Source organism: Ylistrum balloti, unplaced genomic scaffold (assembly GCF_031769215.1).
Source record: "Ylistrum balloti isolate Yb309-2 unplaced genomic scaffold, AGI_CSIRO_Ybal_v1 Utg369724, whole genome shotgun sequence".
Lineage (NCBI taxonomy): Eukaryota > Metazoa > Mollusca > Bivalvia > Pectinida > Pectinidae > Ylistrum > Ylistrum balloti.
The window spans coordinates 2,199,228-2,215,686 of NW_026781942.1; the positions used below are offsets into that span (position 1 = coordinate 2,199,228).

The 16,459-nt window shown below is 35.5% G+C and overlaps 2 protein-coding genes across 2 annotated transcripts; one reads left to right on the forward strand and one right to left on the reverse strand.

The window, feature by feature from the left end:
• The first annotated feature begins 155 nt into the window (after nucleotides 1-155).
• LOC132565470 (mitochondrial protein C2orf69 homolog) lies at nucleotides 156-3,727 on the forward strand. Its single transcript, XM_060230120.1, has 2 exons — nucleotides 156-408; nucleotides 2,117-3,727. Exons 1-2 carry the CDS (start codon nucleotides 163-165, stop codon nucleotides 2,819-2,821), a joined length of 951 nt encoding a protein of 316 aa, XP_060086103.1. The 5' UTR covers nucleotides 156-162; the 3' UTR covers nucleotides 2,822-3,727.
• Nucleotides 3,728-13,533: 9,806 nt separating this feature from the next.
• LOC132565559 (uncharacterized) lies at nucleotides 13,534-16,231 on the reverse strand. The gene is made up of 3 exons (XM_060230206.1): nucleotides 15,879-16,231; nucleotides 15,140-15,256; nucleotides 13,534-14,475 (listed from the first exon to the last, which is right to left on the reverse strand). The coding sequence occupies exons 1-3, from the start codon at nucleotides 16,222-16,224 to the stop codon at nucleotides 13,898-13,900; spliced, it is 1,041 nt and encodes a 346-aa protein (XP_060086189.1). The 5' UTR covers nucleotides 16,225-16,231; the 3' UTR covers nucleotides 13,534-13,897.
• Between the last annotated feature and the right edge of the window lie 228 nt (nucleotides 16,232-16,459).

Below are 16,459 nucleotides of genomic sequence, written 5' to 3' on the forward strand. Positions count from 1 at the left end.
TACAAATATCATAGAAATACATAAACATCTCTTTTTTATTATAGTACATCTCTTATCTCGAATTTATACATCAGTTATTATGGCGGAAGCACGTGTATATTTTTAAACCTGCATGCGCAGTACCCACACATTGATTTCCGGCTTCAACATGTAAACAAACACATGATCATTACCACTCCTACTTGGTATATGTTGTTCGTTCTTTCGGTTTTACGCAGAAATGCTACCTCCGCAATCGCATTAAAAGGTTTACAACGAATTACAGCAACTATGGCGACAAAACGGCCCCATTGTCAGCGTCTGATTGGAATGGAAGGTTCCCATCACAAAGTGAACGACGTTGTGGTCGCTGGAAGATCTGTCAAGACAGCCAAGCAACATGTCTTTTTCTTCGGAGGGGATGTTCAGGTACAGAAGAGAAAATGCTTGTAGATATATAAGCTTCGACACTACGTACAAATGTATATTGTTGTTATCGTTTCAGGTAAAGATCATCATAATTTACCTGTCAGCCTATAATTGAATATGTGCTGTGTGAAGGAAATGTGTTACACCAAATTTTTTGAGAACTATGCGACAAACTTTTTATCTACATGTGCATTTCTAAACTGGTGTAATTGTGAAGTATATATTGTATCGTTTGGACATCGGTTCCGGAACGGCCATTTCGTCGAGCCGTGTCTCATAAACTATTGACCTGCGTGACCTTGCACGCGGATAATTTTGGTTGCAGTAATATGTCACGCTGCCAAAAGAAGAAAAAGTTGTGATTTAAACCATTTACCATAAAATATTATGAGCACACTTTTCATTGGCAAATCTGTGCATTTCTTCGTAATACACATTTTGACATGTCAAATATCCTCCTTGATATGATGAATAACCGATCAGCTCATCAGCAGATGCCAATGTTTCATGGTCATCTGAGTAAAAATCAACTATAAATAATAGGCCAGGCCTTCTCACAAGAAATCCAAACTTGCACGTCTTATATTGAAAAAATAATGATTATTATTAACTATAAGATTTATAAAAGAACCTGATCGATGGACACTAATGTTTTTCTCGCAAAATATCCACAGATTAGATCTCAAATCGGCTCATATGAAATGATCGGTATTTGTATTGAACATGTGAGTACATTTCCGTTTGTGATGACATCACTAAAACATTAAGATGCTGTTATGGTCAATTTTTATTCACACAACAGATGACAACAAAATGTTGGTACCCGAGGATGGATTGATTTCATCATATCTGAGATGATGGTTGACGTTTAAAAGGAAAAAGTACACAAACTTACCTTTGAAATATGTTATCATAATATTTTGTGGTGGATGGTTTGAATCACAGATTTTTATTCTTTCTGAAAGCATGACATGTTACAGCAACCAACATTACCAGGGTGCAGGGTCAGGAAGGTCAATAGTTCATGTGATACGGTTTGACAAAATGGCCATTCCGAAATACATAACAGTCTCTAACCAATGATGATACATTATATACTTCACATGTTCACCACTTTAGAAATGTACATGTAGATGAAAAGAATTTGGCTGTTCTCTAAACACATTCCCTCCTTTCAGCACATATACATGCACAAAACAGAGAGTAGATTATGTTGTTAGTGTTATCATGAGACTGTGGAAGAACATGGAAAATACACATTAATTTTCTGAAGAATGCAAGATAGGGATCTCAGACATGAGAATCCATATAAGACCATATTTAACACTATATACAAACCACACTGAAGCTCCTTTTACCTTTCTCCCCAAGATTTTCTTGAGATTTTCTAAATTTCAAACCAAGACTCCACATACCAAAACCAATGGGATTTCATTGGGTGTCAATGTGACAGAACAGGGAAAATACTCATTCCTAATGAGTACCCCAAAAGGAATTGTACCTGGGATTCCAGTGTGATAATTTAGGGCTGTACCAGCTGAACCAAATAAGCATATTACAACAGCTGAGTGACAGAGACCGTAATCAACACTATGTACAAGTCACACTGACCCACTATATTTACAAGATAATTGTCTATAACCACATGTAAAATGCGTTACTTCTGTGTGTATCAAGTTGAGAGTAATAAAGGTTTCCTTTCTTTCAGGACTATGAAGAGAAAATGCATGTGTGTAATTCAGAGTATATCGAATGGAATGTAGAGGCAACCGCAGAGTTGCTGTTTCGGCGATTTCCAGAAGGAATGATAATGGTTGTGAAACCCAAAACTATGTACTTAAACACATTCAGTATATTCTCAAACTTTGTTGACTTTTCCGAAACATCAGTGCCTACACATAGAGAAGACTATGGTGGACTCGTTCATTTGGTGAAACTCTATTCAAACATACTTAACCGACTTCAGTCTGGAGATCATGATCCCGAGAATTCTTGTGATAAATATACCTGCAACCCAAATGTTGACATTATTTTGATTGGATTTAGCAAAGGATGTGTCGTCCTTAATCAATTTATATATGAATTGAACTTGGCAGATCTCGAGAAGAATGTGAAAGCATTTCTGGAAAAGGTGAAGTCAATGTATTGGCTAGATGGTGGACATAACGGGGTAAGCAACACCTGGATCACTGACCGGCTTTTACTGAAGCAGTTAGCAGCTCAAAATTTTGAAATATATACCCATGTGACCCCTTACCAAGTCATGGATCCCATGAGGGCTTGGCTTGGCCAGGAACAGGCAACTTTCGTGAAGGAGTTGAAGGACCTCGGTGCAAATGTAAAAAATTTTGAGCATCATTTCAAAGAAAAGCCTTCTATTGAGAAACATTTCGATGTTTTAAAGCAATTTTGATCGTTTTGTTAATTCTTAGAAAGTTTCGATAATTTAAGCAAATCAGAACTCATCATTATGCTGTTTTACCAGTATATCTGATCTTAATTGATCTTTGATGTGATTATGTACTTCCCTATATTCAAACTGAAACAAAAGGTTATAAGAACAAACTAAGGAGGGTGCACTAATTCCCACTGATTATTTGTGTAGCACCTTTTACTTGGGATGTTTTTTAGATTGAAACTATTTTGTCATACCTATCCATGATTTATACTTCATAAACCTTGCTTTCAACCTTTTTTTTTAAATTATCAGTGTTCAATGAATTTTTTACCAATTGTTATTAAAGCTATTAACAGATGATTTTTATTTTAAATATTTTATACATATTTGTTGTTATTTATGTGTTTGCATGAATGAATCATGATGATAAGGGAAAAAAATTGTTGAAAAAAAATCATTGTGTAAGCAAATAGGAAAAAGTGAAATGCTTCACTTTACTATGGTGGTGGTGAAGTCAATACCCCACTCCCCCTCCTGATCCACCCTAAATTTTCCCACTCCAGACGTATTTGTCATTATTTATATGATTTTATGAATGAATTAGGGTGATTAGGGAAAAAAATGTTGAAAACAATGATTGAATAAGAAAATAGCAAAAATGCTTTACTTTACCTTCGGTTCACTTCACCATTAAGTATTTAGACCCTGGTTTATTTCCCCATGCTTCACAATATCATGCTACAACATTCTAAAATTTGCTATTTGAATTGTCTAGCATAGAAATTCACCAGCATTGGGATTTCCTTTCCAGTTTCTCAAACTTACTCCTTCAAAATGTCATTGATGCATCTTTAGAGTTTCCCTGTGATGCTTTAAACTTCAAATATTGGCAATAAAGGCAGATCCTCATTAAAATCGAAACATGTCTATTGGTTGTTGTTCACATGAATTCCATTAATTCCTTTCTTTGAAGCACCTGTTCCGAATATCAAGATGTTCAAGCAAGATGTCGAAAGTTGAGATATTAACTCACACCACAGCATTTCTAGAGAGATGATTGAGAAGTTTTCTGGCCCCCACCAAAATCTCATTGGGAATAATTTATTTTTCAAGTGACTTTTGGCGATTGTGTTTTGTCCGGCATCACCTGGTATGCGCTGTAAACAATTTTCAATTTCTTTTTAATAGCCAAAAGCCCAGCATGCTGGGATCAAGGGCTACTACACTTGTTAAAATGAATGACACTGATTCACTTGCGAGGTTTCAGGGGCTAAATGTGTTGAAATCATTAAACAACTTCTCAATAACTGAAAGGCCCAGGGTGCTTATGTTGGGATGGAAGTATACTGGTATGAAGGGCTACCAATTTGACTCAAATGAATATCCTTGAATCACTTTCACGGGTCTAATGGTAAAAATCTTACATTTGTCTAAATATCCAAACCATTGAGGGTGCTGATATTGGGCCTGTAGCATACTTGGATAAAGGGCTACAAAGTTTGTACATAATCTTAACCATGACCTACTTTCAAGACCACAGGTGTCAAATATGTCAAACTCTTTAAAACTCTTCAACTTTTAAACTCTTTAAATGACTTCTCCTTAATAACCAAAAGACCAAGTGTGCTGATATTTGGTCTGTAGCATGCTGGCATAAAAGGCTACTGAGCTTTTTCATATTGTTGACCTTGACCCATTTTCAATGTCATAGGTTTCAAATATGTCAAAATATATAAATGATATCTCATCAATAACCAAAAGGCTTAGTGTGCTGATATTGGACCTGTAGCATGATGGGATGAAGGGCTGCCAAATTTGTTGAAATGAATTACTTTGACCTATTTTCAAGGGTACTGGTGTCAAACATATTTAAATGTTTCAATGACTTTTCCTCAATAAACAAAAGGCACAGGATGTTGATATTGAGCTTGTATTATCCTGGGATGAAATGCTACAGGATCATCTTTATTATTGACCTTGACCAACTTTCAAAGTCACGGGGTCAAATGGGTTGAAATCTTTAAAGGGCTTCTCAGTAACAAAAATTCCAAGGGCGCTGATATTAGGCCTGTAGCATGTTGGCATGAATGACTACCAACTTTCTTCATATTGTTGACCCTGACCCACTTTCAAGGTCACATGTATCAAATATGTCAAAATATGTAAATGATTTCTTCTCAATAACCAAAAGGCCTAGGGTCATGATATTTGACAAGTAGCATGCTGGTATGCAGGGCTTTCATGTTTGTTCAAATGAATGAGTTTGACCTTCATTCAAGGTCACAGAGGTCAAATTTTCTAAACTTCAACAACAAAGAATGTTTTCAGTTCCGTTTAATTGAAAATTAAGCCTTCAAACTTAGAAACAATTAATAAAAATGTGTAAGTATGCATATATCAGTTCTGTTTTGTCTGTCCTAATGCTGGGACCGGTTCTAAAACTGTTCAAAGATCTGAAGACCTCAGGTGACTGTTAAGACCCATCATAAATCAGGTGACCGTTAAGACCCATCGGCCTCTTGTTTGTTGTTCTTGCTGCTCTTATTTCAGATCGTCACATTTCATACTTGGATTGACCAAGAGCTTACCAAGATTTTAAGTCGTGGATGTCGTCAATGAAGCAGAAGATGCTTACACTTCAGGAAACACTTCTAACGGGTTGCCGAGAATATAATTATTTAGACGAATTTTCTCTTACCTTCAGAAAATCTGGGTTTGGATTGAGTTTCTGTGGACATGCCGTAATTATTATTGTTAAAGATCAGTATTCTCAATTGGGTTTGTAAAATAACGAATAGTACTGGATCGATTTAAACTAGTACAATTGTCTTTGTCTTAAATCACCAACAATGTACACGTATGTGTAACCACAATTTATATTTGAATGATTGTATTTTATCAGCCGCGGTTCGTTGAACACAAACAATATCAATGTGCTGTCATCGTAAAGTGACCTGGACGTTTGCAGGTCATTAACTGTATCGTGTGTAAAAGAATGTATCTTGTGTTCAAAATTGTGTTTTTCGACTTGGAGTATAGACGTTCAAGGATAACTATTGGTAAACTGTTGCATGTGAAAACGACAAAATCTTCTAAATGGAATAACACCACTATTGAACTGATGTAATCATAATGACAACGGTAAGGTACATGCGTTAAATCAGGTTTCACAACGGTAAGGTATATGCGTTAAATCAGGTTTCACAACGGTAAGGTACATGCGTTAAATCAGGTTTCACAACGGTAAGATACATGCGTTAAATCAGGTTTCACAACGGTAAGGTACATGCGTTAAATCAGGTTTCACAACGGTAAGGTACATGCGTTAAATCAGGTTTCACAACGGTAAGATACATGCGTTAAATCAGGTTTCACAACGGTAAGGTACATGCGTTAAATCAGGTTTCACAACGGTAAGGTACATGCGTTAAATCAGGTTTCACAACGGTAAGGTACATGCGTTAAATCAGGTTTCACAACGGTAAGGTACATGCGTTAAATCAGGTTTCACATTAAAGACTCCTTTTGCGTTAGAGCATGTTTCAATTTTAATATGAATCATCTTATTGTGTTTCCAAAACGGTAAGTTTCACGTTTTTGGTGTATTTCACGTTACGGTATATTTCACACGTTACGGTATATTTCACGTTACGGTATATTTAACACGTTACGGTATATTTTACGTTACGGTATATTTCACGTTACGGTATATTTCACGTTACTGTATATTTCACACGTTACGGTATATTTCACGTTACTGTATATTTCACGTTACGGTATATTTCACGTTACGGTATATTTCACACGTTACGGTATATTTCACGTTTTTGGTGTATTTCACGTTACGGTATATTTCACGTGACGGTATATTTCACGTTACTGTATATTTCACACGTTACGGTATATTTCACGTTCGGTATATTTCACACGTTACGGTATATTTCACGTTACTATATATTTCACGTTACTGTATATTTCACGTTACGGTATATTTCACGTTATGGTATATTTCACACGTTACGGTATATTTCACGTTACGGTATATTTTACGTTTCGGTATATTTTACGTTACGGTATATTTCACGTTACGGTATATTTCACGTTACGGTATATTTCACGTTTCGGTATATTTTACGTTACGGTATATTTCACGTTACGGTATATTTCACACGTTACGGTATATTTCACGTTACTGTATATTTCACGTTACTGTATATTTCACGTTACGGTATATTTCACGTTACGGTATATTTCACGTTACGGTATATTTCACACGTTACGGTATATTTCACGTTTTTGGTGTATTTCACGTTACGGTATATTTCACGTGACGGTATATTTCACGTTACTGTATATTTCACACGTTACGGTATATTTCACACGTTACGGTATATTTCACGTTTTTGGTGTATTTCACGTTACGGTATATTTCACGTGACGGTATATTTCACGTTACTGTATATTTCACACGTTACGGTATATTTCACGTTACAGTATATTTCACACGTTACGGTATATTTCACGTTACTGTATATTTCACGTTACTGTATATTTCACGTTACGGTATATTTCACGTTACTGTATATATCACGTTACGGTATATTTCACGTTATGGTATATTTCACACGTTACTGTATATTTCACGTTACTGTATATTTCACGTTACGGTATATTTCACGTTACTGTATATTTCACGTGACGGTATATTTCACGTTACGGTATATTTTACGTTACTGTATATTTCACGTTACGGTATATTTCACACGTTACTGTATATTTTACGTTACGGTATATTTCACGTTACGGTATATTTCACACGTTACTGTATATTTCACGTTACGGTATATTTCACGTTACGGTATATTTCACGTTTTTGGTGTATTTCACGTTACGGTATATTTCACGTTTTTGGTGTATTTCACGTTACGGTATATTTCACGTTACGGTATATTTCACGTGACGGTATATTTCACGTTACTGTATATTTCACACGTTACGGTATATTTCACACGTTACGGTATATTTCACGTTTTTGGTGTATTTCACGTTACGGTATATTTCACGTGACGGTATATTTCACGTTACTGTATATTTCACACGTTACGGTATATTTCACGTTACGGTATATTTCACGTTACGGTATATTTCACACGTTACTGTATATTTCACACGTTACGGTATATTTCACGTTACTGTATATTTCACGTTACTGTATATTTCACGTTACGGTATATTTCACGTTACTGTATATTTCACGTTACTGTATATTTCACGTTACGGTATATTTCACGTTACTGTATATTTCACGTGACGGTATATTTCACGTTACGGTATATTTCACACGTTACGGTATATTTCACGTTACGGTATATTTCACACGTTACTGTATATTTCACGTTACTGTATATTTCACGTTACGGTATATTTCACGTTATGGTATATTTCACGTTATGGTATGTTTCACGTTTTGATTTATTTCACTTTACGGTAGGCTTCACATCTTGCTTTGTGCCTTGTCTTATATTGATTCAGGTCATTGTGTATTTCATATAGAAGTTTCTTGATGTGTTATATTGTGTAATCTTTCACATCATTCTATCGAGATCGATTTTTATGAGAGTAACTTGACATACTGGATGTTCCTATGAAGATATAACAAAACCATGAAGTATTGACTGTATATCGTTCTCAAATGTAGTTTTTACCGTACTATTTTGCAGCAGACCAGTACAAAATGCCTGCTAAGGGGATGTTACTTCCTGCTGATGGTTACAGTCGTTGTGATGACGTATGTGGTATACAATATACGACAATCCATGACGTCACATGTTTCTGTTGAAATTAATCAAGTACAAGGGGATCATGAATACCAGACTACTCAACAGAGAAATAAAAAACGGACTTCTGCCGAGAAGCTGATATTGTTCTACAATCCTCTACACTGGTGGAAAGACTGGATGGACGGAAAGACAGACACCTCGGAGTTATTCCAGAATTGTTCCGTAAAACAATGCATAATTACTAAAGATGTGACCAAAATAGATACCAGCGACGCCGTTTTATTCAATATGCATACTTTACCTAACATTCCTGAAAAACGTAAAGGGCAGGTCTGGATTTTCTCGGAATTCGAAGCCCCAGCCAATTTTGCAGACAGAGACGTACTTGATCAGTTCAAGGGGATGATCAATTGGACATTTACATACAGACGGGATTCCGATTTCCATATTCCGCATGGACGATTTATTAAAAGGTCGGTGGAAAATGAAATGAAGGACGAAGATGTCATTTTTAAACTTTCACGTAAAGTGCGGAGTAAAGTTGCAGTAGGTTTCATTAGCCACTGTGACACACATTCAAGAAGAATGGAATTTTTACAACAAATGAAATTAAGTGGAATACTTATTGACATATATGGAAAATGTGGTGAACGGCAGTGTTATGGTAAAAATAGACACAAAACGACATGGAATATCACCCAAAATCACAAAAACAAATGTTTTTCGGCAACAGTACCAACTTATAAATTTTACATGTCTTTAGAAAATTCTCTTTGTAGGGATTATGTCACAGAGAAATCGTTAAACATGGTTTTACAATATGATGTTGTACCTGTGGTTCGTGATGGCGCTAATCGTTCACTGTACCATCCGCCGGGTTCAACAGTTGAGACTAAAAATTTCCGTTCAGCGATGCACCTTGGTATTTTTCTTTCTGGTCTTAATTCTAACAAAACTGCATATCTGGAGTATTTCAAATGGCGAAAATATTTTTATACGGAGGGAATATTAAATAGCTGGAATAATGGTATATGTGAATTGTGCAAACGTCTTCACGACCAGAAACGATACCGAAGGGTCTATGATGATATAGCTTCGTGGTTCATAAATCCTGGTCAAAAACCTGCTTGTTACAAACCGCAGGATCTGTATAAATAATTCTAAAAATATAACGCCACTGTAATATTATCCTGTTTACTCTAAAAACCTTTTCTCGTTTTTCTACTTTTTGGAATTTTACTAAAAGTTGTAATGAAAAGTATGTATTTTTCATGGAAATCATAAAAATGTTCTTTTTACCATAGATCCATATTCCGCGATTCCACTCCATCTTCCGAGATTCACTGTACTAAAGACACAGAACTAAACAACACATTTTAATGTAAATTTAGAATCACATACAATTGAGCCAAATAATGAACAAAATGGAAAATACAGCTGTTTCACACCGCCAGGACTCGTCAGTGATGTTAAGGACCTAAATTTTCAGAAACCTAACAGTCGACTGAGAAAAATCAAAATCGATTGAAATAAATGTCGCAATGTAGAAAAGGGGAGGATTCAGAAACCTTGATAAAACTCACCATGTATATTGTTTTCAAGTTAATTGATTCCTGATAAAGAAAGATATTGGTTAGATTTCGTTATTGTGCCTATACCGCCATTCGCAATATCTCCCAGAGTGCATTGCGTTACCCTAGTAACACCTCTGTAAACGGCTCACGTCATTTCAAGATTCTTGAAAAATGTAGTTTTGTCCAATAATAAAGTACTTGATTGTATTTCTGTTTTGTTATTTGTATTATTATTCTGAAAAAAGATGTTTGTTCATCTGGAAAGTGACTACATTAGTTTAATGGTGACGTTCTGGCTTATGTCGCGGAAAATTACATTTGAGTAAATGGTCACCAAATGTCATGTTTACATTTTGTACTCTCGTACCTGCCAACTTTCCCGATTCAGTCGAGTTTCCCGATTTTCTACCCAGTCCCGCTTCATCTATCGTTTGAATCAAAATTAGGGTAATCTCCCGAGTTCAAAGGTTCCGCTACATAGATCGTAAGTAACCTTGTCATGTTTGTGAAATAGATAAGGCTGATTACCTGGCCACATAATCAAGGCTTAGCTAGGCGAGTACACTCCACTGATCTAATCGTTGATCCTTGATTAGGACTCCTGAAGGCCCTGCCTAACGGTAACTTCCGATGAGGTAATTATAAAGACAATTATTACCACGTATATACTACCTATTCGGCCAAATCACAAACTCAACAAGAATTTAGTTTTAAAACGATATATGTGGTGTAACAATGTGCAGGCGTTCCTCGGTCAATACCAAAAGGTCAACCACAATCAGTCCTTAAAATCAGATCAACGAAACACTTCAGTTACTGAAAAGTTGACTAAAAATACAAGCCTATTGGGTTCTCGATAGCATACAAAAACAGTCTACAGCTGTGTCCTACGTTGGTGTTGTCAGAGATGCCGCACGACGTCACGAGTTCATCATTCATCACGTGACCTTTCAGAACTACGTTATTACCCAGACCACCGCATGATTGTCAACACTCCGTACGGCAATGATAAGAATTAGTGTTGGGTCCCTCCTAATTCAATTCCATTTTTGACGTTTCTAATGTAATGGTTATGTAAACATTCAAATATCATAATTATCATAAAGAACACAACTTTTAACAGGTATTTAATGTAATAACGTTTTTATCAGTTATGAAATGAAAATCTAACCATTTAGTCCCTTTTAATGGGAAAATTAAAATGATAATGAAAAAACCGCACTGTAAAAATACAGGACAATACAACAGCTTCACCTTAAGGACTAAACGTGACCATACCTCGGACAACTTATTCCAACAATTTAGTGAGTATTTTTTAATCGACAACATTAGGCTCAATATGCATCATTTTACATGTACATTCAATATAATAGACAAATAGATAATAGTTTATCATACAAAAGCCTAACATCTGAATTGAGCAGATTGAACAGACATTGAGGACTTGGCGAACACCATACACTCAAGATATCTGTACATTTTTCATTATTATATATGATTCTGTTATGACTTTATCAGATTTCTAAACAATTCTTTATCAGTTTCGTTAGTATGTTGGGTGCTAATGAAGATATCAAATCAAAAGGAAAAACTTCAGAGTATGAACTATGTTTTTGACTGTTTCATCATTGAACAGTGATTTGTATGAATTACTTTTTCACATCTTTGTTTAATGCTTGGTTTATCAGTGATTACAAAACATTACTTATTTCAGGACAAGTTATGTGTTTGTGTATATTAGTATGTTCAGAAGTTAACCAAAATTTTGTTTACACATATCTGTATAATAGCACACGCACGCTGGTTTATCTCAAAGCGTACATCTTTCGCTTTTCCATACCTATTGTCCCTCCTGATATCCGTCCTCGTAAGACCGACCGTTTCAAGGAAGACGGCGATGGTCGTGTAGTGACTGGTTTGCCCGTTGTCTGTATATTGTGACCGGTAAGGCTGTCATGAGTGTCTCGGGCGTTTACATATGTGACCGGTTAGGCTGTCACGAGTGTATCAGGCGTTTACATATGTGACCTCTAGGGCTGTCACGAGTGTATCGGGCGTTTACATATGTGACCTCTAGGGCTGTCACGAGTGTATCGGGCGTTTACATATGTGACCTGTAGGACTATCATGAGTGTCTCGGGCGTTTACATATGTGACCTGTTGGACTGTCAAGAGTGTCTCGGGCGTTTACATGTGGCCAGTCGCATTATTCGCACTATTATGTCGGCTTCATTCGTACATATCGCAGCGTCCCGAAAACACTCATTCATCATATTCGCTCTCTGCACCCCTGAAACAGCTGATGGCAAAATGGACGGTTCCGTGGGTAAGAGAGTTCGATCTGTGATGTATATCTAGCGAATCTCTAAGTCGCCTAATGGTTTGACGTACAGACTTTCCAGTTTGGTGTCATAGCAGTCTGTAATTAGTCTTTTTATGCCCCTGAATTGAAATGTCAGTGGCATATTGAGTTTGTGGTGTATGTCTGTTGTCAACTTTAACCTTATCCATAACTATTGCATCGTAAGAGGTAGGGCGTTCATATTTGGCATGTATGTTCCTTGTAACAAGACCTTTTCGACCATGTGACCTGGACCGTGACTTTTGTCTTTCATTTGAACGCATAAAAAATATTACCACATTGAAGACGTAAGTGTTTCACAAGGTGTGCAAGCAATTAGTACATACCTTACACAGTACAGTTTTAATGTCCCACTTCAGAATTTTGTTGCGACCGAGGTTTTAGTGATTCATAAAGACCGGATTTACCGCCGAGTTTGCGGTAACGGGACATTACAATTATCATGTGCGAGAAACGGACGCTAGTTCTTTAATGACTGCGACGAAGGCCGGTTTAGTGCCTCATAACGAGTGATCGTTGGATTCGTGGTAGAGCTACGTCTTACATCAATAGCGATGTCAGACAGGAAGCAAGTTTTCAATCGCATATTTATTAATTTTTATTGCTGCACTGACTTACAGATCTTAGACCGTTATCACTGACATAATGGTTGACCATTTTAATCTCTTGCTATTAAAAGTTGAACAATCACTTAGGTAATATCGGCCGTGTGAGAAAAAATATTATTTTCAATACTTGATATTTTTAGTTATTTCTTTAATTTTTATACAAAGTAAAACGGATGTTTTTCGTGTATCATCTACACGTTAAGTTGTCGTGTAATTATTTATTTAACGAAATATTACTCTAAATTTTCATCGTAGTTCAAACGATACTCTAAAGTTTTTTTATGTAAGTGTGTGGTTGGATTTAGTGGGATTTTTTCTCTCATGGCGTTATAGAAGGGGGATATATCCGCTTGTTTAATGTGCAATTTATACAAATGAAATAAATAATACATAGTTAGCATTTTATTTCCGACAGATTTGAAGTACAATACAATAAATTGGTGTGTAGTTTATTCGCCGTAATCGGTGATGTAGATAGCTCCGTTCTCACAGTTCAGTGAGTTATAATGCGCTGACATGGCCAATTAGCTACCTTTTTGCGATTGACATTGGCGTGTTGACGTGTTGATAACTATCACTCCAGTCATCAAAACTGTAGTTTCTTGTACTTATAAAACATTGTTTCGTTATATCAAAGTCGGAGGTAAATCAGTCGTACAGGATATGTAAAACGATGATACAATGCAAGGAAGAAGTATGATAAGTTTCAACATTTGTATGACCTTAAAACACCAGACTGTGCAAGTAATATTATTCGATGTTGCTTTTTATGAATTCCGCCATTCGTCTTTTAATTTATCTATGATATCTTTGCGTTTTTTATAACAAAGACCATCACATAGCTGCCGCCTTGTACTGAACAACATATGGTTCAAGCATTTTTTAAGAATGTCTTTGGCCTGTTCCTGAATTCCATCCTTGTCATGTCTTGAAGCATGTATTTCAGCCTCGTGTATGCCAAAATACCTAGCAAGGGACGGATATTGAGCTCCAATTTCTTTGGACACTCTCAGTATGTCTATTTCGGTAATCAGTGTACCCAGGGACGGCGCGTCCACTTCATACAATTGGTATTTACTTCTACGTTGTACTCCTTGCTCTGCAATATCCCCCCTGCCTGCTTCATTCAATGCGTCATGCAAGGCTTTTATCTTTTCATCGCCGTTTTTGCTTGTTCTTCGAAACCATTCCCATAACACCTGAAAGCATTGCTCGTGTTGAACATTTTTGTTATCTGCCGCTATTTGCATTTGTTTGTCAAATTCAATACCAAGATGGACGGCAACTGTGGTTGTGTCCTGAGACGGTAATTTATCCGATATCCAGTCCAGGTAAAACTGCCAATCTGGAACAGGTAGAGATCATCTGTGAGACATCAATGTACGTTTTCTTATAAATAAGACAATACCAAAAATGATAATCAGGTATATGCTGTTGACATTTTGAATATGATTTTGTCATTATTTTATTATTAAGTTTCTTTATCAAAGAAAATGTCACTGTTGTTTTAATCTTTCAGAAGTGATTTCCACTTTCACTTAAAGATCTTGTGTTCAGAACATAATTGTGTATATAGATCATACTCAAAATTAATATTTTTAATGCTAATTTTCACGGGTCGAATTTTAAAATGATCGAATTGTATTTCAATTAATTTAAATTTCGCGATTTGGATGTACAAGGGCATTTTAAAGTTACGCGTCTCAATATTGCACTGATTAACTTTTCGCGAATACTGCAATATACCGCGAAAAGTCGAAAATATAATCAACGTGAAAATAAGTGGCTATACAGTATATTCTCTACAGTGTAGTTTTGGAGTGCATCTCATTGTCCTCTCTTACTATTTTTTTCTTTGTCATATAAGTCAATTCTATTTTAGAGATAAACAAATGCCTATGATTTTCACAGATTTCTTTAAATTCGTTAACATTATGATTTTTTGAGTGTTCTAATCACGCTAGTTCAACAGAATGACGAATAATCACCGCGTTTACAATACATAATACCTGTATTGGTTTTCGGAGAATTGGAGGCCTCGTTCGTTTCAACAACTCCTGGATCATTTCCATGGTAATCTATGTCTTTTGGTTCGGTGTTAGGCTCTTTTCTGTAGCAATGGCTATCTGGAGTACAAAACCACGAATTTAGTAATAAGAAAATGATAATAATGCCAAAAATATCTTCAGCTGTCAAGTACAGGTATGACTGTTTTCCAATTACAAAACAATATTAAAACAGATGTAGTGCACTACGTACAAGTATCTTATATTATAAATGATATAGTCACGTGTATGAATACAGATATATAATTACTCATGAATACAAATAATTACTGATGTATAGAAATAATTACTCATGAAGATGGATAATTACTCATGAAGATGGATAATTACTCATGAATACAGAAAAAATGTAAAGTAATATACATAACTGTTCATGAATACATATATATATGATTGCACAATAATATAGATAATTACTCATAACTACAGATATATAATAACACCTGGATATAGATATAATTACACCTGGGTATATATATCATTATACGTGGATAAAGATATATAATTACACCCGGTAATAATTTATATATATACGTGGATAAAGATATATAATTACACCTGGTAATATATATATATATCATATATCACGTGGATATAGATGTATAATAATTACACGTGGATATAGATATATAATTGCATCATTAAATATGTTTGCAACTGTAATTACACAAGTTTAGAGTACCTGTTTCAGTAAAGTTGGAGTTCTCTCCCGTTGTTTTGTCGCCTCTCACATTGTTCATTTTCTCCGTATATTCAAGGACTTTTCTCATCATTAGTGGATGAACACGCTTCAATTTGTTTGTTAGTTCTTTATAATTCCCATATGCTATTCTGTCGTATTTCATCAAACATTCTAGAAGTTCGTATATACTTTTGATACGAACTATATCCCTCGGAGTTAGTGGGTTGTTACTGAACAGATTTATTAACTCAGTTAATTCATTTCCCCTCATATTGCAGTGAAGATGATAAGCCATTTCATTGTGTAATTCTATAACTTCTGGAGGAACATTGGTAAGATTTGCCATTATGCCATCACCTGAAACAGAAAATTAATCCCACAATGTCGCCTGTTACACATAGGTGCAAGTAGTCACGTGTACGACTATGGTTCCGCATACATAATAAAACAATTTTCATGATTCAATAAGAGTTATCAGTGTTGAATGTTTCACCTTTCTTTCTATCATCATAATTTATCATAAGTAACTATATATTCACTGATAATACATAAATTTTGTTAGGATCTTTAACTGAAATTAA